The sequence below is a fragment of the Fusarium redolens genome, assembly GCF_020744475.1.
Source record: "Fusarium redolens strain MPI-CAGE-AT-0023 chromosome Unknown BKA55scaffold_13, whole genome shotgun sequence".
Taxonomy (NCBI): Eukaryota; Fungi; Ascomycota; class Sordariomycetes; order Hypocreales; family Nectriaceae; genus Fusarium; species Fusarium redolens.
Genome location: NW_025763676.1, coordinates 306817 through 326728, shown reverse-complemented (window position 1 = coordinate 326728; position 19912 = coordinate 306817). Strand labels below are relative to the sequence as shown.

Here is a 19912-nt window from a genome sequence, read left to right as displayed (position 1 = left end):
AAGCCGACGGTTGGACAAATCGGCGCTAATCGGGATGGCCCGTCTTTCACGTATCCAACTTGATGTGCATTTCGCAGCACTTTCAATGACCGATCGGATCTTGAGTGGTATTTTTTTGTTATAGAATTAGACTGAGTTCCTTGACTTGCATGACTCTGTTGGCGACTGTTCCGCCCTGTTGCCGGTCTCCGGCATACTCATGAATCCGGCACTTGTGGACCCTGGGCATCGTGAAACCGCTGAATCAGCGGGAAATTAATAGGGTCTATGACATCAATGTCGCAAAGTTCCAACTGAAGCTTGCAAGAGTTCTTGCAGAACTCCACTGCCTCTGGAATCATTTAAAATTCCACTATGTCTTATAAAAGCAAGCAATTCTCTCCAGAATTCCCATGACTTTCTCCAGCACAAAATCTATCGTCAGAGAAAACCGGCTTTAATTCCTACCTTTGTTACAACACCGTCTCACTATGGCTCAACAGAAGAAGACAGTGGTTGTTATTGGTTCGACCGGCCTTCAGGTACGATACCCCATCTCTGTCCAACAGCGCACTCAGGTTGAACCAATTCTTTGCTCAGGGAGGCTCCGTCGTTCGAACACTGGCCAAATCGAAGGACAGATACACCATCCGCGGTCTAACCCGGAATGTCTCTTCCCCCAAAGCAGAAGCTTTGAAGAAGCTTGGCATCGAAATGCATCAAGCCGATGTCGATGACCCAGACAGTCTCCGACGAGTCTTCGAAGACGCCCAGATCATCTTCGCCATGACCGACTTCTGGCAACACATGTCCGCTACCAAAGAAGAAGAACAGGGCAAGCGCATCATGGATATCGCTGCTGACCTACCTCATCTCGAACAGATTATCTGGGCAAGCTTGCCTGACGCCAATACTATCTCCAATGGGAAATATCCCCATGTCTATCATTGGCAGAGCAAGGCAGCTGTATCGGAATATATCCAGACGGAGAAGCCTGCTCTTTGGAAGAAAACGACTGCGGTGCTGTTTCCGAATTACTTTGAGAATTGTTTGACCCAGCCGCGTACCTATCTGCCCATTAAGGTTCGTTGTCGCCTAACTTGGTGGCGGATACGCTGACACGGGGATCAGCAAGATGATGGGACTTATATGAGATCCTTTGTGCTCCCTGAAACGACGCCTCTTCCAAACGTCGCCATCTCTGATACGGGAAATTTAGTTCAATACATCCTTGATCATCCCGAGGAGTGTCGCGAAAAGATAATTGCCTTCTTTTCCGAGGCCATTTCCGAAGGCGACAAGATTGAGTCCATGGCATCTGGTATGTACTTGTGCACTCATGGACACCGGGGACTCGCTTTGGGTTCATCGCTGACACTTAAAAGCATACGGCATCGACATTCGCTACAACGAGCTCTCTTCAGAGGAGTTTCAATCCATGCTGAGAAGCAAAATGGACGAAACTTGCGCTTTGGACTTTACGGAGCAGCTGTTGATCTTCCGGGACTTTGGCATGATCTATGCTCGCCCCGAGTTCATTCAAGCTAGCGAGGTAAGTTATTATGTAGAACTTCCAGCGAAGAAATCGTCCTTCTGATGCGTCGTGTAGCTTCCCGGTCTTGAATTGATGAAGTGGAAGGATTTCATGGCTGCCAACAACTTGGCTGAGTATATGACCAGCAACTAAGGCTCATTCCCGTAAGATAGGGACATACAATTTGGATAGATAGTGGTAGAGATAGACTAAATAGACTGGTTCTCATTCATATAAACAATATGTCTTCTTGCCTCCAATCTCTTCATTTCCTTGTCCTAGACATCAGGGTCTGGTCCCTCAAGATGCAGGGTCACTTGCCGAGGATTGAAGAATTCTACCAGCATTAAAAGCTACGCCGATAGCCAGATTTGCAGGACGACGGTTCTAATCAATCAAAAGACGATGCCGTTATTCCGCCGCCAGGTGTACGATCAGTAACTGCCAAGCCAAGAGTTACTGCTTGAAAAAGCTACAGCCGATTGGGTTTCACAAGGCTGCAATCCCTGAGATTTGCAATGCATTGTAACCAATTAGCTTCCGACATGAAAATCTCTCCGGGCAAGGATACATGTTTCTTATCTTCAATCAGATCATTTCAACTCAGAGCCAGTTAGTGCCAAGGTTCCTCCTCAGGGGCAGTGGGGATATCCACTGGCACCCTTGTTTCGGGGATTTCCATCTGGGGAATGACTCTTGCTTGGCGAAATCTCAACATGCACCAAACATCTCGATTGACAGTCAAAGTTAATGATATCTCATCGCGATATCAAGCCAATACATTGAATAAACCTGCTGTCCTGTAGGCAAAGAGTACTTGAGTATCACGATCTAACAAGGAGAAACTCGACAGACTCGTAGCATCTCTAACCGATCGTGCGATTTATCACGCCAAGATCTCACGGAAGCCAACCGGGCGAATTATGGATGCTGGCGCCTAAACCCGGAAATTACAGCTGACAACGCTAGTCATTTTGAGATTTATCCGGTGAGGCAGGATCACATTTTAAAATCTCACCAAGGCCCATCATCTCATATTTCTTTTGCCTCTGCGAACTTCCGTTCACGTCACTCGTTTCAAAACATCGTCATTCGTTTATACCTCCCTATTCCACCATGCATTTCTCATCAACTCTCACAACACTCGTTGCCATCTCTGGCTTCACTTCAGCAGAGCCCAACGGCTGGTCCAAGACCAAAGAAGCAGACGATAGCCCTTCAAAGCTGGACGACTGCGGCTGCTGGCCTATCTACCAGGCTATGCTCAAGTGCCAGAAGCTTAAATGGCCCAAGGAAGAAACAAGGGACTGCGTGTGCATTCCCAACCCAGATGGCTGGTACGGCTCCATGGACGGCTGCCGTACTTGTCTCAGCTCCAACTCGGACCACGAATTCTTCGATAATACCGCAAAGCTCGTCACACAGCTATTCGTCTCGTGCACCAACGCCGGTGGTGGCGTAACCAGCGACGGAAACAGTATCTGCGCCAGTAACGCGTACCGTGAGGCTTGTGTATCCTTGGGAACAAACGGAAAGCCCAGTTGGGCTAGTTTTGAGCAGGATGGTGTCAGTGGAAACGGAACCTATGTGTTGGATATCAAAGAATTTGGTGCCGATGAGGATGAATCGACGTCAACGACAAGTGCAAAGACAGCTGCCAAGACGACCGCTACTGATTCCACTGGCAGTACTGAGACAACGACCGTGGCGGTGGCTGCTACTACTGGTACTGCAGAGGCATCTTCAGGCAGCGGTACTTCGGACGTCGCTTCGGGAACTGAGACTCCTACTACATCGGCTACGACAGCGCCAAACTCTGGCATGAGACTTGCTGGTCAGACCGGAGCTGTTGGTATGGGACTGATGGCCGCCGTAGTTGGCGCAATGTTGTTTTAGTTCATACTGTGTAGTATCTAAATGCCAGAGTTAGCTATACTGTTAATAATCGCTTAATGTCATACTTAATAACTACCAACTCCCTGACCCTTGAGTCTGTCGACGATTTCTTCTCAATCTCGCCCTTATCCCACTTACAAAATTGTAAATTGTCACGACTGCAGACTGAAAGATGAGCAAACACTTAATATATGGTCAGTCGAAACTGGAGGCAGCTTTGACACCAGACCATATGTTGACTCGAAAGGCCTGGAGCTGTCACTATTATCCTTGCCCTCTTAGACAATCCATACTGACCAACACAAAGCAAAGGCCGTTGTCCCTGTCATCATGTAAAACATCACTTTAGTTGAAGGCTTTGGATAATAAATCCGAGCCTTCGATTCCTTCAATGCCAGACGCCAATGAGACTTTTGTCTTTTAACTGGGACTCTTAATATGCTGGCTTGATATATATCATTGAGATATTATAAGTTTCAAATATCAATCAACCAACAGGCCAAGTCTAAAATTTCTCTATGCAAGTATCAGTCTAATAAGCACCTAATAAAGTCAATTCCTGTCGCTTGTATACGTTTATACCATGAATTGAAAATCAGCAATTAAAACCGTTGATTACCGGTCTAACTTTAGCGACACAGACGAGGAACTCAGCGCGATGGTCAGGCAATTAGTTCTTGGCCTCATCATGAAACAACAACGAAGAACAGAATGAACATAGACCATCATTCTATTGTTCGGTTGAGAGTAAGAAATCGAGCTTTGATCAGTTATGACCATTACTAAAATTAAATCTTCATCGTCCCCCGCATTCACTGATCGACAATGCTAAATCAGGGCTCAAGATTACGGCTCCATGAGTCGGTCCCCGCGCAATGCGAACCCAACGGAGGCGATTACTGCGCTCACTATCCTTTACAGACAGTGATTAAGCACCTATACTATTTAGTACTTAATCGAGATTACTTCAATGATCATTATTTCCCATGGCTCGCATAAGAAAAGGCTTTGTTCTAATCACTAATCACACAGATTGCAGCATCTTAACTTCAAGGAAATAACATACGATATTCATGGATCAACAACATAGGTAAAGAGATCAAACCAATTGGATGTGTCCCGCTTAACCCCGGAAAAACATAAAACAGCCATGGTCCGATAAAACATCACAAGCCAGGGAACGGGGGAGATCCCCCGGTGCTTCCAGCCAATATGGTGGGTTTAGTGTTTAAGGCTGACATTGTTAGTGCATCGACAGCACTGTGCCGCTGCTAGGTTAGTTGTTCCATGCTTGTTCCATGAAAAGTCAAACGCCATTTTGTAACCCAATGGTCACGTCGGCCTTCAGAGGGGCAGACCTGACGGGGGATGGAGCAGGTTTGTCGGTAGTGGATGGTGTTCCAGCGCAATTCGAAGCCCCAGCAGAAGAGTTGGTTACATTATGGCTTACAGTAACAAGTTGTTACAGTTGGGGGTCTGCCGTTACGACGATACATCATTGCCGATTGACCCGTGTCTCAGTGTATTGTATCAATATCTGAACGGCATATCGACAGCATTTCCTCAAGATTACGTCCTATTGGACCTTTGACTGCATGCATGCATACAGAAAGCTCTTGTTCCTCGTTCCCCAGATTTCGCTTACCATCTCAGCGCAAGTTTCAGCTATAATATCCCGAACCTTATCGGCACCCATCTTTTTTTTCTTTCATCCCAATTCACAATTTCCCGAGTCAAGAGACTAACCAAAAGTCCATGGCTTAACGGATAGCGGTCTAGCCGAGCACCAAATCTGCAACAGTTGGGCCTAAAGATCTTCGAGGTTATTGCTCAATACGTTATGATCGCGGCCGGCGCTATGACTTTGGGGTTGCGATCTTCATGCATTAAATTGACCGTTGGTGATGTTGGGCTCTGACTCGTATATATTCGAGATCGAAGCTAACGTTAGTGTTAAAGCCCCCTTGGTTTTGCATATCGTGGATACAATGCCCAAACCAGGGGAAGATCTCCTAATTTTCGTATTGAGCCGTTAGTTATTAGAAGCCATCGTTTCTTGTTCGTACTCTTGGCATCGTTTTTTATCTTTTTTTTGCGAGAACCACCACATCGAGATTTTGTAATCGTTTCTGATCACGTTCTAGCCATGGCGGGGTTTCTGATTCCTCCGTGGTACAAGGCCGAAACGCCAAAGGATCTGGAGATGAACATCGTCAGTCTGATCTTCGGCTTCAGCATGGGTGCGTCGATGTTCACTGCCTCGATGGCTATCAAGCAGACGATGCAGGCGTACCGGAGAAAAAGGCTTTTCAGCACATACATCATCATGTGCTGACTCGATTGGATTGGGTGTAACTGTATGGGCATTATTACTTATTGCTGGCTGCGGGGGTTTACTCCGCCAAGGTCAGTTCATGCTGCGACCTGGTATATCAAAGCGCGCTGACTCGATCATTCTGCAGTTTCTGGGTCTTCTTCTTCATTAGTATGTCTCCCTTTGTTCTACCTTGGACATATGCTCACCCCCCTTTCCAGTTTGTACCTGGAGCATGCAGATCCAATTCACCCTTCAGATCATCATCAACCGAATATCACTCCTGCTCGCCAACAAGACAAACATCAACAGAGTCAAATGGGGCGTTGCATTGATCGCGACCCTCATCAACGTCAGCGGCTTCTGCATCTGGATCCCGGCCCGTCTACAGATCTCTCATTTATACGAAGAAACAAACATCGTCTGGGATCGAACCGAAAAGGCCGTCTTCTTGATCGTCGATCTATCGCTCAACCTTTACTTCATATACCTTGTGCGATCGAGACTTATCGCTTGCGGGTTGACCAAGTATACTGAACTATTTCACTTCAACGTCATCATGGTTGTGATATCTGTGTCGTTGGATTGTGTTCTGATGGGAGCTACCTTTCTCCCTAGTCCTGTCGTGTGAGTATACCTTGTACCTCAGGTGCACCCTTCCTAACATGTCCTTAGCTATGTCCAATTCCACCAGCTCGTCTACCTTCTCAAATTATACATCGAGATGAACGTCGCTTCCCTTCTCGGCCACATAGTCAAGAGCTCGAGAGAACTAGACGCTCGACCGAAGGAAGGAGGCCGACCAAGGGGTCGTGACGAGTTGGTGAGCGGTCGTATGACAACGTTGATCACGGCGAGTCGCACAGGTCATGTCCGACTGGATGATATGTCGCGCGATGACTCTTACCGAAGGACATCCGACTGGGAGAATGGCATTGTGAAGAAGGTGGAGACCAAGGTTGTGTTTTCGGAAACCCAGGACCAGGCATCCACCTCGGACCAAGAGCGAATGGTATGAGTCCTTTGTTAGAGTATACAAGCATTTCATGAATAGTAGCGTACACTTCTATATCACGCATCAATAATATAATGAGCAATGGAAATAATTATTATCCCAATGTAAATACACAAATTAGCATCAGCATCATCTGCCACGGTCTACCTCTCCATCGCTGAACGGTGCTAATATCATGGCTTATTTATAGGAGCCGCAGTATAGCCTATGGATAACTATACACCTAGTACTATCGGTAGATCGCACAGGAGCCCCTGTCTAGAGCCAGAAACTCAAGTCAATCCTGGTAAAGCACCTCGAACGCTGCCAAGGGTCCTAATCCATGGAATCTTGCGATTGTTATATGATCCCATAAGCCGAGAGGATAGCGCTTACCATTCTGCGTCAGCTACCTGTCCAGAACCACTGTGCCTCAACAAACAGGCAATCAGAAGGCATCAGCTGATCTGACGTGAGAGAGGAGCGTCGCTACCTGTGTTCTCTGCCAATCCGGAATGTTGGAATAGTACAATAAGCTTATTCAGACATTCCTCTAAAGCCTGCTAGGGGTGGAGCGATATATATCTCTATATAAGCGACAGCTTCTCGACATTTCCTCCTTTTCCATAAACCCCCAAAGGTCATCGAATCATCCTAAACTACCATGAGCAAAGCTAAAGGGCTTAGTATCTTCCCCGGCTTCACGGCCCTATCGGAAAGAATCTTCGTTCGGACCGGCGAAGAACAGACAGGCATCGAACCAAACCCGGGACATCCTCGTACAGTCGTGCTCTACGGTTGGGGCGATGCACCTCCAAGACACATCTCAAAGTTTACCGATGACTATCGACAGCTTTACCCTCATGCCAAGCAAGTCGCGGTTCTGTCGCCTATCTACAAAGGGTTCTTCGATAATGTGACTCAACGGACAGATGACATGCTTCCGGTTATCCATGAGGTCTTTCCCAATGATACATCGGACAGCTCGGTTTTATTCCATGTCCTATCGAATTCTGGAGCCATCAACTACTCAGCCACCTTGAATGCCTACAAAGAGACCTACAACCGGCCGATGCCCCATGCGCTGACGGTCTACGACTCTACTCCCGGAACTTCAGATCTTACGTGGGATAACCTCAAACGATGGTCTCACGCCATGGCCATCGGACCAGCAACAAAGCTCCCCTGGCCATTCATCGTAACTCAACTTCTATGCGCTTGGTTCTTCTGCATGATTCACCTATTCGACTATCTTGTGGGAAGAGAATCTGCGCCCAAGTTCAGCCACAGGATCTTCAACGATGAGCAGTGGGAGAGCAAGAAGAGCACAAGGCTTTTCTTATACGGGAAGGATGACTCTCTTATCCCGTGGCAGCATGTTGAGGGACACATGGCCGCTTCACGCGAAGCTGGATATCCCGTTGAAGGTGAATTATTTGAAAGTGGACATGTTGGGCATATGAGGAAGGATCCGGAGAGGTATTGGGGGACTATTCGAGAGTCTTGGGAGAGGGCTGTAGGTAGATCCTAGGAGGACACTGACAAGTGTCAGGGGAGTAAACTTTTGTGCACACGGCAAACTTATGGTTCATATCGGTGTACTATAGAATAAGGCATGGGTGTTTAAACTTTTTGTACCCTCGAATATTCAAGTCGGCATCCATCTCCTCCAAAAGGATTCCCAACGAAGGATCCCACGTAAAAAACCTCTCGACCAACCTCATAGTCTTAACCGGAGCTGCAAAGTCGCACCAGAACCCTTCACTCGTTCGACACATAATCACAACACGATCTATCAACCAATTAGTATCTCACACATGAGCATGGCAGTGCACTCACATCTCATCGGCGCTTTGAGCGTCTTACTCTGTCCAAGAACCACCATCTCCTTTCTATGGCTTGTCAAATCATATGACGCAGGCGCAGCCTTTGTAAAGTCAATACCCTGCCATGAACCACTCCAGTTCGAAGAGCTGTAGAGTTTGTGATGAGGTTCGCATATAAGCATGACTTGGCCCGCTTTAGCAACCTCTCGAAGAGTGCTAACTCCAGCTTTAATATCAGATTCCTTTAAGGCTTCGTTCACGGCTATGCGATTCTGCAGAGCAATTTCGTCTAACTGTGTTTCGGGTTTGATTGCGAATTTTGCTGTTGCGTAGTGTACGGCGTTATGAACATACCCTTCACCTCTTTCGCCTTGAAGCTCGAGAATGCGATCTCGTACTGGCTTGTTAGCTGATATCGTGAATAGCTAGATAGACATACAGTTGATAGTTGAGGAAAGCGAAACTTCGTACTTAGACTCAGAATTGATTCTGACAAGCTATTCGGAATTTTTAGCATGGCATATCTGCGCTTTGGTAAATCATCACCTACTTTTGTAAAGATGGCGGTGATGATATCACCGTTGCTGATCTCACTCGCGAAAATGTGCTTACCATCCAAACGCTCTCTCACCTTCTCTCTCAAATTCTTTACCACTTGCATCGGTAGGAAAACAGTTCGAGACTCCTCCTTCCTGTCTCTGACCAGGTCGAGAGCAATTCTTCCAGTCACCAACGCCTGATCCTTCATGCTGCGTATACGCATCCGTCCAATTCGTTCGCCTGGGTCAGCCTCAAGGTTGGAGAGCTTCTCACTTCCCAGCACATCATCCTTATACCCCATCATTTCGGGCGGCGTTTTACCCTCAATGACAGCGAGCCATGCCTTGACGATATTGGCCAACCCACCTTGATCAGCAAACACATGCGGTACACTCATGGCAAGAACTGCCCCGTCAGAGAACCTCGTTAAGTGGACATATAACAACGGCGAATCAGGCGGCTCATCCTTCCGTTCAAAAGGCCAATCATGGGGTCTCACTCGCGCGTCTATCCTCTCTATAGCTGGGAGAACGTTTATACCATCGCCGGGATGTAGAATCTTCGACAATTCATAAGTCTCGCCATACGAATACCCGGCGCTCACGGATGACCATTTGAAGAGTTCATAGTTGTCAGGGAAAACATGCGGTAAATGGTACTCCAAGCGCGTATCGCCGTGAGATGGGGAAAGGCGCGCGCCTAATTTTCGCCAGTGATTTCTGATCAGCTTATCTAGACCGTTCTTGAGGATTTGCTCGTCGAGAGGATGGTCTGTTATGAAGAATGTTCGCGTGCGGAGGTTGGGGATGGGGTTTGGCTGATCGCTCCAAGAGACGGGTATTATCTCCATCCTGGGCATTAACGCCACAGAAAAAAAAGGCTCAATTAGTCTCGAGAATGTTGAAAGGAGAAAAAGAAGTTGAAGAAATTGAAGAACATGGATTTGCGACAAGACATTAAACGGCCAGTGCTGGAGAAGCAAACGGATTTCCGTGTCAGCTCTAGTCCGTATTAAGTTACTCTCAACATCTCAATGCCTCAAAAGCTCTTGAGAATGTCACCTTTCACCTCCTGAGCCGTGTCAGCATATCCCCGGAGTTTCCTTACTATTGGTCAAGAGAGTAGCACGTTGTTTTGAGAATCCTTTGGTCTGACGATGGACGCATAATGTTCGTCAGATGAACAGTAGATGTCAGACATCGCCAGGTCTCAATACAGAGAACAAGGTTTACTAAATTATTTACTGGCTAAACAAGTCCATCGACTGTAATAGTACCCGTCTTTGAGATCATGTATTCGTTCACAGCAACATCCTTCCCAGCTTCCTTTCCATAGCCTGACATCTTGATCCCTCCAAATGGTGACTCAGCCGCAGAGGAGTTGCCTTGTATCTCGTTAGCACATGTCATAAGTCTTCAGGGAATTACCCACCAGTGTTTAACGCGATCATTCCAGCCTCGAGATTCTCAAGCATTCGCCAGATACGATCTGCGTTCTTGGTAAATGCATAGCTCGCAAGACCCATGGGTGTATCATTAGCTGCCTGAACGGCTTCTTCTTCCGTCTCAAACTTATAGAAAGCTGCGATCGGCGCGAAACACTCTTCGCAGGAGATTAGTGTGTCATGGGACATGTCGGCGAGAATGGTAGGTTCGAAGAAATATCCGCCTTCGCCTCCCTTTGGAGAAACGCGATTGCCTCCAGTCACGATTCTAGCACCTTTCCCGACGGCATCCTTAATGAGACGCTCAGCTCGATCCAAACTCTCAGGCTTTGTGACAGGTCCGAGGGTAGTTCCTTCAGCAGCGCCGTGGCCAACGACATATTTGGCAGTCTCTTCGACGAAGCGCTGGAGGAATTTGTCGTATACTCCAGATTGCACAAGGAAGCGGTTGACTGTAACGCAAGCTTGACCTGCATGGCGCCACTTTAACCCAACAAGTTCTCGCAAGGCTGCTTCAATATCGGCGTCGTCGAAGATAAGACAAGGGCAATTGCCCCCCAACTCTAGGACAACTTTCTTGAGACCCAAACTGCAGTGGTTCGCAACCAGGGTCCCGACGCGCGTTGACCCTGTGAAAGTGACCTTCTTAACCAACTCATGCTTGCAAAGCGCTTCACTGAGCGAAGGGGTGTTTTCCAGACTAGTCGGCAAGACATTCAGAACACCATCTGGAAATCCAGCCTCACTAGCCAACTTGGCCAAAGCCATAGCAGTAACCGGCGTTTCAGGCGATGGCTTAACCACCATCGTACAACCAGCCGCCAACGCAGCAGCAGCCTTTCTCAGAACCATAGCAACGGGAAAGTTCCACGGCACTAATGCTACCGCGACACCGAGTGGCTGCTTGATAGTAACGACTCGTCTATCCGGCGCAGATGGAGCAAAACACGTCCCTTGAATGCGCTCTGCCTCGCCGGCAAACCATGAGACGAAAGTCAAAGAATAATCCATCTCCCCAATGGCCTCGATGTATGGTTTTCCCGTCTCATACACTAAGAGCGTTGCTAAATCGGCTTTGTGCTCGCGGATGAGGGCGTCCCATTTGAGAAGCCATTGGGCACGTGCTCGAGGGGAGGTTTTCTTGAATGATTGGAATGCTTTGTGTGCGACGCGAACGGTTGCGTCGACGTCATCGGCTGAGTTGTTGGTGACTCTTGTCCATGGCTTATTGGTGCCAGGATCTGAATGCTGTGTAAGATCGGTGAGATTTTGTGATATGGGGAGGGGGCTTACCGAGTACGTCGAAGGTTGACCCGGAGAGGGCGGGTTTGGTTTGGCCTTCGATGTAGGAATCGGTGGTGAGAAGGTCGGGACGATTGAGCTTCAAAAGATCAGTTGAGTTGAGTTTGTTTCGATGCAGTCGTTTACCTTGAACGGCAGTGAGTAAGCCATTCTGTCTTGACCTTCAATATGTTGTAAATCTTCAGCAGTAGCGTCACTAAGTGATGAGAGAGGAATGAGTCAAACGGCCTGAGTCACCTCTCCGTTTGTCTTCTCCGAATTTAAACAAGATTTTCAGTGAGAATAGTTCAAGTTTGATGAACGCTGTTGGTTATTCTCGTCATATGCTTCTCTCCAGGGTAATGCACGTAAGAACCCGGTTAGTAATGGTCATGGCAAGGTTCCCCACTTCTTGACCACCAACACAATCAGCGAGTCGGCTCATCGCTGCAGATGCCTAGAGTTCAAGCCACCTGCCGTACATGGTTAAGATCTGCACCCTTTTGGTTACCCATCGTAGTAGGGAATCAATTCTCGAGAACGACGAACGTGAGGGGCAAGTATATGTATCACGTCGGTTCAGTCACTTCTCAGTGTCTAGACAAGTTAACAAGTCTTGAACAGCAGTCATGGGTCGTTTAGATGGTAAAGTCGCTATCGTTACAGGTATGCACCCCTCATTGCATCTCTGATTAAGACTAAGAAAGATAAACAGGCGCCGCTTCTGGCTTTGGCCAAGGCATCGCCGAGCACTTTGCTGAAGAGGGTGCCAAAGTCCTCATCTGCGACATCAACGAAGAAGCAGGCCGAAAAGTAGCCGCGACGTCTGAATCATTTGCATTTCAGACCATGAATGTCACTAAGACAGCAGATTGGCAAAGTGCTGTTGAGAAAGCTGTTCAGCTCTGGGGACATCTTGACATTCTGGTCAATAATGCTGGTACAAGCTACGAGAACAAGGTAAGCAGATTGAAGCTCAATTGATGGAAGAAAAATTAACAGCTGGCAGAGTACCAATTTGGTCACCGAGGAAGAATTCGACAAGGTCATGAGCGTCAACGTCAAGAGCGTCTTTCTCGGCAGCAACGCCTTCACAGCCCAGATAAAAAAACAAGGCACAAAAGGCTCAATGATCAACATCGCCTCCGTAGGCGCTCATCGACCTCGTCCCGGTCTAGTATGGTACAACGCATCCAAGGGAGCAATCACAAACGTAAGTTAAGTCGGCCCATATTAGCATGCAAAACTAATGCAAAGGCACAGGCTACCATGGGTCTTGCAGCGGAATATGGTCCGGATGGAATACGCGTCAATTCTATTTGTCCCCTGGCGACCATGACAGGTCTTCTTCCCACGTTTATTGGGAAAGAGATCACGCCGGAGGTTCAGAAGGCGCTGGGGAATGTTCCGCTTGGAAGGATGGGGGAGATAAGAGATGTTACTAAAGCAGCGGTGTTTTTGGCGAGTGAGGAGGCGTCATTTATCACTGGTGTTAACCTTGATGTTGATGGGGGGAGGGCAATCTAGATGCTGATACCTGTAGCCACTCATTAACTGAGAGAACAATGGAGTGAAACACAAGGGTTGTTCGCCGGAGCATTGTCCGGCACATTCCGCGCTTCAAGCGAGAATGATACAAGAGACAGCTAAGACCCCCTATGCAGCTTGTCGATCAATTTCCCAGGGTCTGATTCCTTTGGCTGTTGGTGAACATGTGAATGCTCGGCATTAGTGCTGTAACCCCAGCACTCGTCACATTTGCCGCGTATGGCTCCGAAAATTGGGTGGGGGCAAGCTGCTGATGAACGGCTTGACGTGATTGTTAAGTGGTGAGATTAAGCACTAAAATTTTCGGTTTGACGATACGGTGCTGGGAATCCCGGGGGAGAGGAATGGGTTGCTCATTTGAGTCTTGGCATGAGAGCATCATGTACGGCTCAGGTTGCGCCTGGCTTTTCCGTAGCGCTTCAAGTCATGGAAATATGCAGTTCAGTCACGCAGATCAGCAGTTGAGGCTAGAGAGATGTACATTCGATAGATCCCCAATTCTTTGAAGGTAATTATATAACTATATGCTGATGCCATCCGACCTGATATCTGCGACAAGCGATGGCCAACCTACTGCTTGATCGCGATATTCTGGCTACTTTTGCTGGATGGGATCTCATTCGCAGCGTTACCTGGAGCCTTGTTCTCGCCATACATCTCTCCCATCAACTGTCTATCAATGGCTGCGCGCTCTTCATCTGTCGCATCTGTAATATGCACAGCTACTTCATCACCAAACTGTTTACCAATCTCTTCCAGAGAGAGTCTAGCAGTTTCAGGCCAGAAGAAGTAAATGGCAGGGATGAAGAGAACACTCCAGCAGATGACGAGAAGGAAGTATTTCCAACCGACAGCGTTAAATCCTATGGGCGCTGTCTGAAGGAGAATGATGGTAGCTAGACATGTCAGTAGCTCTTCTTTTTGGGGGATGAGAGGGGTCTTACCAGCAAATTGCCCAAAGAGAGACCAACCAATGCCGATGGATCGGATCTCAGTTGGGAAAATCTCTGAGACGTAGAGATACATGGTTGTGTTACAGAAGGTGCCTTGGAAGGCAAGATACAAGAACATGAACAGTACGCCAATAGCGTTGCCTGCTTTGTTATCTGTACCAGCATACTGAGAGATCATGGCGCAGTATACTGAAGTGGTGATGACGATACCGATGAAGCCAGTCATGTACATCTTGCGACGGGAGTTGACCTTATCGTGAAGCCATGCACCACCAGGGTTGTAGATCAACCCGGCTGTAGTCAACCATAAAGCAGACAGCAGAAGCGGCATATATCCGGTCTGGCCTAGACTGGTATACAGGATGACTGCGTAGTTGTTCTTATTCATGTTAGATGTGATGCTGACAGGGAGATTGACACTTACGATGATGAGAGGACCTCCAAATTCGGCACCCCATTGCGTCATGAATCCGATGAGCATGCGCTTGCGATAGCTCTTCTTCTGGAACACAGCCCTCCAAGGACTTCCCCCATAAACCTCAAGCTTCTTAGCATCCAGTTCAAGCTGCTTCTCAATCTGGTAGTACTCCTCTTTGGCAACCAGATCCTCAGGATCATTAGGAGACTTGCGAAGCCGGACGAGAACAGACCATGCTTCTTCACGATGGCCCTTGGACATAAGCCATCTTGGTGAGCGAGGAATCCAAGGTGAACCAAGAAGCAAGACCAGTGGAGGAAAGACTTGGAAGGCTAATGGGAAGCGCCAGCCGAACTCGAGGTTTTTGGAAAAGTAGACTGCGAAGCCAATCCATGAGGACAACATGTATCCGAAAACGAGAAAGATGGCATGATGACCGACGAGCCAGCCACGTGCGAGAGGACTTGACATCTCGGAGAGATACATCGGTGTAACGGTAGCCATCAGACCAACACACATTCCCATGATCCATCGCCCAGCTTGGAACATACTGAAACATGATTAGACTTTGCATCACAGCAAGGGCACGGTAAGAACTTACGCAAGGTTCTGGGCAGCGCATTGAAGGACACCACCAAGGATCCCCAAAGCGCATCCAAACTGAATACTCCTCAACCTTCCATAATAATCACAAGCCCACATAAGAACGAGACACGCAAACGCGCCGCCAGCAGAGAAGAGTCCATTTGCAGTCGCGATCGCTGGTGTCGTTATAGTATCGTAGCCTGGTTCACCATCGGCGGGAAGATTGAAGAATTGGTACCAGCCCGGCTGGCCAATTGTGCTTCCGATAATTGAGGCTGCATACCCGTACGTCTGTGAGTTAATGTTAGCATGTCGCAAATAGAGTTACTGAGATTAGAGTGTAATTAAACGGGAATACGAGGGGCCAAACTCACAGTCCCTCCAATTGCAACAAAAGTAATGACGAGCTTGTTGTACAAGCTCGTCTGGTTCCCAGTCTGCGGCATTCTCGCGTACACGCGGCGTAAAATAATTCGAGAAGATACGGGACAGAAAAAAAAGAAATGAAAAGGGAAAAAAAAGTCAATTAAGCAGAGAAGAGAGGGAAGAACTACGATCGGCGTGGTTGTCTCGGGTCTTTTGACAGTCACATTCCTACTGTAACCCCAGCCCATGTAGATCACCGGGAGATGGAAGAGACGTGCCGGTTTCGACGGGCCTGCCGCGTACAGGGATAGACAGCGTGGTTTACCTGTTGTGACAGATCTGCATATTGTTACCCACTTGGATGTAACTGAGAAACATGTAACTGAGACAACAAGCAATCCGTTAACCGATCCTTGTCTTGAAAACCTCGGATCATGGCAGTATTTGTGGAACAGGCCTGACATGCAGCTCTTTGGCATGAGGGGTACACCATCACGATGCTATAAACAAGCTCATTTACTACAAATTTCCTGCATCAATCACTCAGCTTTCTCAAAATGGACCCCTCATCTATGGAAAAGCAATGGGACGAACTCCCCGATCCAAAACGCGTCTGGATAGGCCAACCGGGAAGTCGAGAAGAAGGTCTAGGCCGGCTCGTCCTCCTCACGCCAGAGCGGGTGGCTTCAGCCGCACAGACACAGATCAAGACTGGGATTCGCGTTAATCTCGGTTGGGATCTGAATAAGCTTGAGTTTGCGTGCTTTAACCGGCAGCCGTGTGAGCTTAAGATGGTGCCGCTGTTGGATGGTGTTGCTTTTGATGATATTTACGTTATGAATCCACGTTAGTATTGTTACAAGATGATTAATGGGTTGCGTTGACTTTTGATAGAGCAGAGTAGTCAGTGGGATGGATTGAGACACTTTTCTATGCCAAGAGAAGAGGGGAGTAAAGAGAGGGTGTTTTATGGAGGGACGACGAAGGAGGAGATTTTGGATAGGTCGAATGACCGTATTGGTATTCACCACTGGGCTCAAGAAGGAATTACAGGTCAGTCAGAACCTCTAACACTCATTACATGTCTGATACTGTATTACAGGCCGTGGAGTTCTCATTGACTACGCCTCATGGGCTGAAAGGAACGGCATCACATACTCAACCTTCTCACTACACACCATCAAACTCAACGACATCCACCAGATTGCCAAAGAATGCAACATCACTTTCCAACGCGGCGATATTCTTCTCGTGCGCATTGGCGTGATCAAAGAATGGGAGCATTCCATGGATGTAGACGCCAAGAAGGCATATGCGGCTACGACCAGTCCTCAGCATGCAGGTGTTGAAGGAACAATGGACGTGCTCAAGTGGATATGGAACACAGGCTTTGCAGCTGTAGCGGGTGATGCTATTAGCTGGGAGGTAAGCTTTTGCAGAGGGAGTTGGTTGGGTTCAGGGACTGATGGATTGTAGGTATATCCGCCAAGTGAGGGGGGTGTCTTGATGCATGAGTATATGTTGGCTGGTTGGGGGATGCCAATTGGTAAGTTACTTCTGCTCAGAGCTTCAGAGTGCTAATAAGGATAGGCGAATTGTTTGATCTGGAGAGATTGGCAGAGACATGCAAGCAGTTGAACCGCTGGACGTTCTTCATGTCATCGACGCCGTTTAACATGAAAGGCGGTATTTCCTCGCCACCAAATGCACAAGCTATCTTCTAGGCAATTCTTCACATGTTATAACCAACCGCTGAATGGCTCAACATACACTGTAACTGAGAAATAAAATCGTATCATTATCGTTGCTTTTTTTACCCTTCCGTGAAACTTTCTTTACGCGACAACCACTCGATCCGCAATTGCACATGTATATACAAGGATCCTCCGCGCCAAGTAATCATATCACTAAATGCTTTCGTAACCAAGAAAAAGAAAATCGACAGACGGCCCGGGGATTTAAACCGGCGGGGGTTTTTAAACGGTGATCGACAATAAATGGGCCGAGTATAGAAGCGATGTAACGACGGGACGACCAACATGCATATGATTTGATGATCTTTTCTATCTTGAGAGCTTGCTATGTGCCGAGGTTGCGGGCCGTCAATTTGACTGGTCGAATTTCGGTAGCTTCTTTGGAATATATTCACAATATTATGCACTAGGTACCTTATAATACATAAAATTGTGATTGTTGACTCTTCTCTCTGGACATTTGCGGCTTGTCAAAGAGACCATGTCACACAATGAAACCCTCACGAGCGCCGAAGATTAAATCTGATGTTATTATCGTGGCAAGCCAATCGTATTCTTCCCGCAGGTCCTGGAATCTGATACCAACGTCTGCCTCGACAAATCTGACCTTGTTGGTTGAACCTCGACGGGCACTGATCTCGGTAGCAGGCGAGGAACCTTCCTGAGTATGCAGGCGACAGGAACACCGGGCCATTCTCAGGGGTTCTGCTCAGACCGGTCCATCACTCGTCCAAATCCATGTGATAGCAGCAAACATGATTAGTTACTGATATTATCTGTGACTATTACATCTGTTGCCTCAAGATCCTGGGCCTAACAAATTTGACTGGTCCATGCGGATGATCACAGAACGGAGGATTCGCCGCCATGTCGCAGCTCCTATTACCTGCATCTCTGGCTTACAGTGGGTACATATGGCCCTGATATGCTGTTCCTATCACTCTTGTTTTTGAGTTTTCCTCTTCTGACTTTTGGTTCTGCATCTTGACTATTCTGGACTCCCTCCAAGCCATCTAAGCATTTCCCGTCAACTTGCAGTCAACATGACCAAGCCAGCGATGGAACCGCCTCCGGGAAAGGAGTCCAACTTTGACAATCCCGATCGAGAACTGTACTACATCTGCATTGCTTCTAATGTAATTGCAATGTCTGTCTGTTCAATATTTGTCTTTCTACGTCTGTGGGCCCGTTACAGGTTGACAATGAGGCTTCGGCTAGATGACAGTATGTCCATATTCACTACAAAGTCAATTCCCTTGCTAACGTGAATATCTAGTTGCATGTGTCATTGGATATGTACGTTATGTGTTCGGTGTACCCCATTCTTGTTTCAAGTAATAACCTTCATTCAGATTGGTTTCATGGGATACTCTACTATGTGTCTGCTGAGTAAGTACATATCGCCAAGGTTCGATGACACTCGAAGCTAACAACTATAGTGTTGAGATACGGCGGTGGCCTTCACCAATGGGATGTCCCAGATCATCTCATAACGCAGTATAACCAGGTAAGTCTCTTTCTTGAAACCAGCCCCATCAACCCAAGCGCCGGCTAAGCCTGTCGCAGACGGTCTATGCGACCATGGTCAACTACGGACCAACAGTCTTTGCCATCAAAGCAGCCATTCTTCTTTTCCTCGCCAGCATCTTCGCCCCTTATAAGACCTACGTTAAATGGATATATGGCTTCCTCGGAGTCATGGGCATCTACTACGTCGCGATGCTGTTTCTCAAGATGTTCATCTGTCGACCAATCTCAATGTTCTGGGGCGCTACCACCGATGGCGAATGCTTCAATCAGCGAGTTCTCATTCTCGTCGATAACATCATCAGTCTTCTCAGCGACATCGTTGTCCTTCTTCTACCGTGCCCTCTTACCAAGAAGCTCCAAGTTGGGCTTATCGCAAAGCTCAAGATCATCGCCATCTTTGGAGTCGGAGGTATCGCTTGCATCTTTAGCCTTGTTAGGCTAGTCTTTATCATCCATAATGGGGAAAGTCCAGATCAGACCTACGTCTTTCTGCAAATCAACCTCACTGGGTGAGTCACTTAAGTCATGCATCCAGACGCCGCTAACCAGGATCAGAATTGCTGAGTGTGGAATTGGAGTTGTTTGCGCGTGCTTCCCGTTCATGCCAATGTTATGGAAGTCCATTCTTCACAAGGACAAGCCAGGTTATTCGTCCAATTACTCAAGGTCGCAGTTTGAGATGATGAGTTCGTCCAAACAGCGATCGCGAAACACAGGGCATACACCAGAGAGCGTTCACTATAATGAAGATATGGGGAGTGATGAGAACATCCTCATTCCTAATGGCAAGTCGTACGTTACCACTAAAGTACGTGCAGGGGATGATACGGCTGAGGGTAGTAGTGCTGGAGATGGGAATGGGGGACACGGAGCAAGCCTTGATGATTCGCATATTCTTCGAACAGTCGAGGTGCGTCAGTATGAAGAGCATTAATTGCATATATTATACT

The 19912-nt window shown here is 47.6% G+C and overlaps 9 protein-coding genes across 9 annotated transcripts; 7 read left to right on the top strand and 2 right to left on the bottom strand.

Moving 5' to 3' along the window:
• Positions 1 to 72: 72 nt before the first annotated feature.
• BKA55DRAFT_665597 (uncharacterized protein) lies at positions 73 to 1666 on the top strand (the record flags this gene model as incomplete). Its single annotated transcript, XM_046197754.1, has 5 exons — positions 73 to 521; positions 580 to 1062; positions 1111 to 1300; positions 1365 to 1531; positions 1589 to 1666. Exons 1-5 carry the CDS (start codon positions 471 to 473, stop codon positions 1664 to 1666), a joined length of 969 nt encoding a protein of 322 aa, XP_046046284.1. The 5' UTR covers positions 73 to 470.
• A 65-nt stretch (positions 1667 to 1731) lies between these two features.
• Positions 1732 to 2474, top strand: BKA55DRAFT_575731 (uncharacterized protein). Its single transcript, XM_046193410.1, has 2 exons — positions 1732 to 2019; positions 2085 to 2474. Exon 2 carries the CDS (start codon positions 2085 to 2087, stop codon positions 2262 to 2264), a length of 180 nt encoding a protein of 59 aa, XP_046046283.1. The 5' UTR covers positions 1732 to 2019; the 3' UTR covers positions 2265 to 2474.
• A 1-nt stretch (position 2475) lies between these two features.
• Positions 2476 to 3485, top strand: BKA55DRAFT_575730 (uncharacterized protein). Its single transcript, XM_046193409.1, has one exon. The coding sequence runs from the start codon at positions 2630 to 2632 to the stop codon at positions 3407 to 3409; it is 780 nt and encodes a 259-aa protein (XP_046046282.1). The 5' UTR covers positions 2476 to 2629; the 3' UTR covers positions 3410 to 3485.
• A 2070-nt stretch (positions 3486 to 5555) lies between these two features.
• Positions 5556 to 8248, top strand: BKA55DRAFT_596172 (uncharacterized protein; the record flags this gene model as incomplete). Its single annotated transcript, XM_046195909.1, has 5 exons — positions 5556 to 5737; positions 5958 to 6350; positions 6399 to 6735; position 6781; positions 7392 to 8248. 5 exons carry the CDS (start codon positions 5556 to 5558, stop codon positions 8246 to 8248), a joined length of 1770 nt encoding a protein of 589 aa, XP_046046281.1.
• Positions 8249 to 8290: 42 nt separating this feature from the next.
• BKA55DRAFT_665595 (Aldehyde/histidinol dehydrogenase) lies at positions 8291 to 12197 on the bottom strand. The gene is made up of 8 exons (XM_046197753.1): positions 11956 to 12197; positions 11821 to 11908; positions 10515 to 11768; positions 10388 to 10467; positions 9094 to 9927; positions 8983 to 9040; positions 8557 to 8940; positions 8291 to 8509 (listed from the first exon to the last, which is right to left on the bottom strand). The coding sequence occupies exons 1-8, from the start codon at positions 11977 to 11979 to the stop codon at positions 8319 to 8321; spliced, it is 2913 nt and encodes a 970-aa protein (XP_046046280.1). The 5' UTR covers positions 11980 to 12197; the 3' UTR covers positions 8291 to 8318.
• A 19-nt stretch (positions 12198 to 12216) lies between these two features.
• On the top strand, positions 12217 to 13580 carry BKA55DRAFT_648876 (uncharacterized protein). Its single transcript, XM_046197262.1, has 4 exons — positions 12217 to 12474; positions 12524 to 12768; positions 12818 to 13021; positions 13072 to 13580. The coding sequence occupies exons 1-4, from the start codon at positions 12438 to 12440 to the stop codon at positions 13333 to 13335; spliced, it is 750 nt and encodes a 249-aa protein (XP_046046279.1). The 5' UTR covers positions 12217 to 12437; the 3' UTR covers positions 13336 to 13580.
• Positions 13581 to 13847: 267 nt separating this feature from the next.
• On the bottom strand, positions 13848 to 15867 carry BKA55DRAFT_575723 (general substrate transporter). Its single transcript, XM_046193408.1, has 5 exons — positions 15687 to 15867; positions 15329 to 15603; positions 14734 to 15277; positions 14301 to 14688; positions 13848 to 14252 (listed from the first exon to the last, which is right to left on the bottom strand). The coding sequence occupies exons 1-5, from the start codon at positions 15756 to 15758 to the stop codon at positions 13927 to 13929; spliced, it is 1605 nt and encodes a 534-aa protein (XP_046046278.1). The 5' UTR covers positions 15759 to 15867; the 3' UTR covers positions 13848 to 13926.
• A 306-nt stretch (positions 15868 to 16173) lies between these two features.
• On the top strand, positions 16174 to 17670 carry BKA55DRAFT_648869 (uncharacterized protein). Its single transcript, XM_046197261.1, has 5 exons — positions 16174 to 16524; positions 16573 to 16731; positions 16781 to 17103; positions 17155 to 17224; positions 17269 to 17670. The coding sequence occupies exons 1-5, from the start codon at positions 16236 to 16238 to the stop codon at positions 17400 to 17402; spliced, it is 975 nt and encodes a 324-aa protein (XP_046046277.1). The 5' UTR covers positions 16174 to 16235; the 3' UTR covers positions 17403 to 17670.
• Positions 17671 to 17975: 305 nt separating this feature from the next.
• BKA55DRAFT_648868 (uncharacterized protein) lies at positions 17976 to 19896 on the top strand (the record flags this gene model as incomplete). Its single annotated transcript, XM_046197260.1, has 6 exons — positions 17976 to 18656; positions 18709 to 18728; positions 18785 to 18821; positions 18872 to 18939; positions 18999 to 19471; positions 19518 to 19896. The coding sequence occupies exons 1-6, from the start codon at positions 18476 to 18478 to the stop codon at positions 19894 to 19896; spliced, it is 1158 nt and encodes a 385-aa protein (XP_046046276.1). The 5' UTR covers positions 17976 to 18475.
• Positions 19897 to 19912: the final 16 nt, after the last annotated feature.

Coding starts and splice junctions, on each gene's coding strand:
- BKA55DRAFT_575723 (XM_046193408.1), bottom strand. CDS start 15,758: ATGCCGCAGACTGGGAACCAGACGAGCTTGTACAACAAGCTCGTCATT. Junction 15,604..15,686: donor TTGTTGCAATTGGAGGGACT/GTGAGTTTGGCC, acceptor ATTAACTCACAG/ACGTACGGGTATGCAGCCTC. Junction 15,278..15,328: donor TGCGCTGCCCAGAACCTTGC/GTAAGTTCTTAC, acceptor ATCATGTTTCAG/TATGTTCCAAGCTGGGCGAT.
- BKA55DRAFT_575730 (XM_046193409.1), top strand. CDS start 2,630: ATGCATTTCTCATCAACTCTCACAACACTCGTTGCCATCTCTGGCTTC.
- BKA55DRAFT_575731 (XM_046193410.1), top strand. CDS start 2,085: ATGTTTCTTATCTTCAATCAGATCATTTCAACTCAGAGCCAGTTAGTG.
- BKA55DRAFT_648869 (XM_046197261.1), top strand. CDS start 16,236: ATGGACCCCTCATCTATGGAAAAGCAATGGGACGAACTCCCCGATCCA. Junction 17,104..17,154: donor GTGATGCTATTAGCTGGGAG/GTAAGCTTTTGC, acceptor GATGGATTGTAG/GTATATCCGCCAAGTGAGGG. Junction 17,225..17,268: donor TGGTTGGGGGATGCCAATTG/GTAAGTTACTTC, acceptor TAATAAGGATAG/GCGAATTGTTTGATCTGGAG.
- BKA55DRAFT_665595 (XM_046197753.1), bottom strand. CDS start 11,979: ATGGCTTACTCACTGCCGTTCAAG. Junction 11,909..11,955: donor CTTACTCACTGCCGTTCAAG/GTAAACGACTGC, acceptor GATCTTTTGAAG/CTCAATCGTCCCGACCTTCT. Junction 9,041..9,093: donor TCACCGCCATCTTTACAAAA/GTAGGTGATGAT, acceptor AATTCCGAATAG/CTTGTCAGAATCAATTCTGA.
- BKA55DRAFT_648876 (XM_046197262.1), top strand. CDS start 12,438: ATGGGTCGTTTAGATGGTAAAGTCGCTATCGTTACAG. Junction 12,475..12,523: donor TAAAGTCGCTATCGTTACAG/GTATGCACCCCT, acceptor AAAGATAAACAG/GCGCCGCTTCTGGCTTTGGC. Junction 12,769..12,817: donor GTACAAGCTACGAGAACAAG/GTAAGCAGATTG, acceptor AACAGCTGGCAG/AGTACCAATTTGGTCACCGA.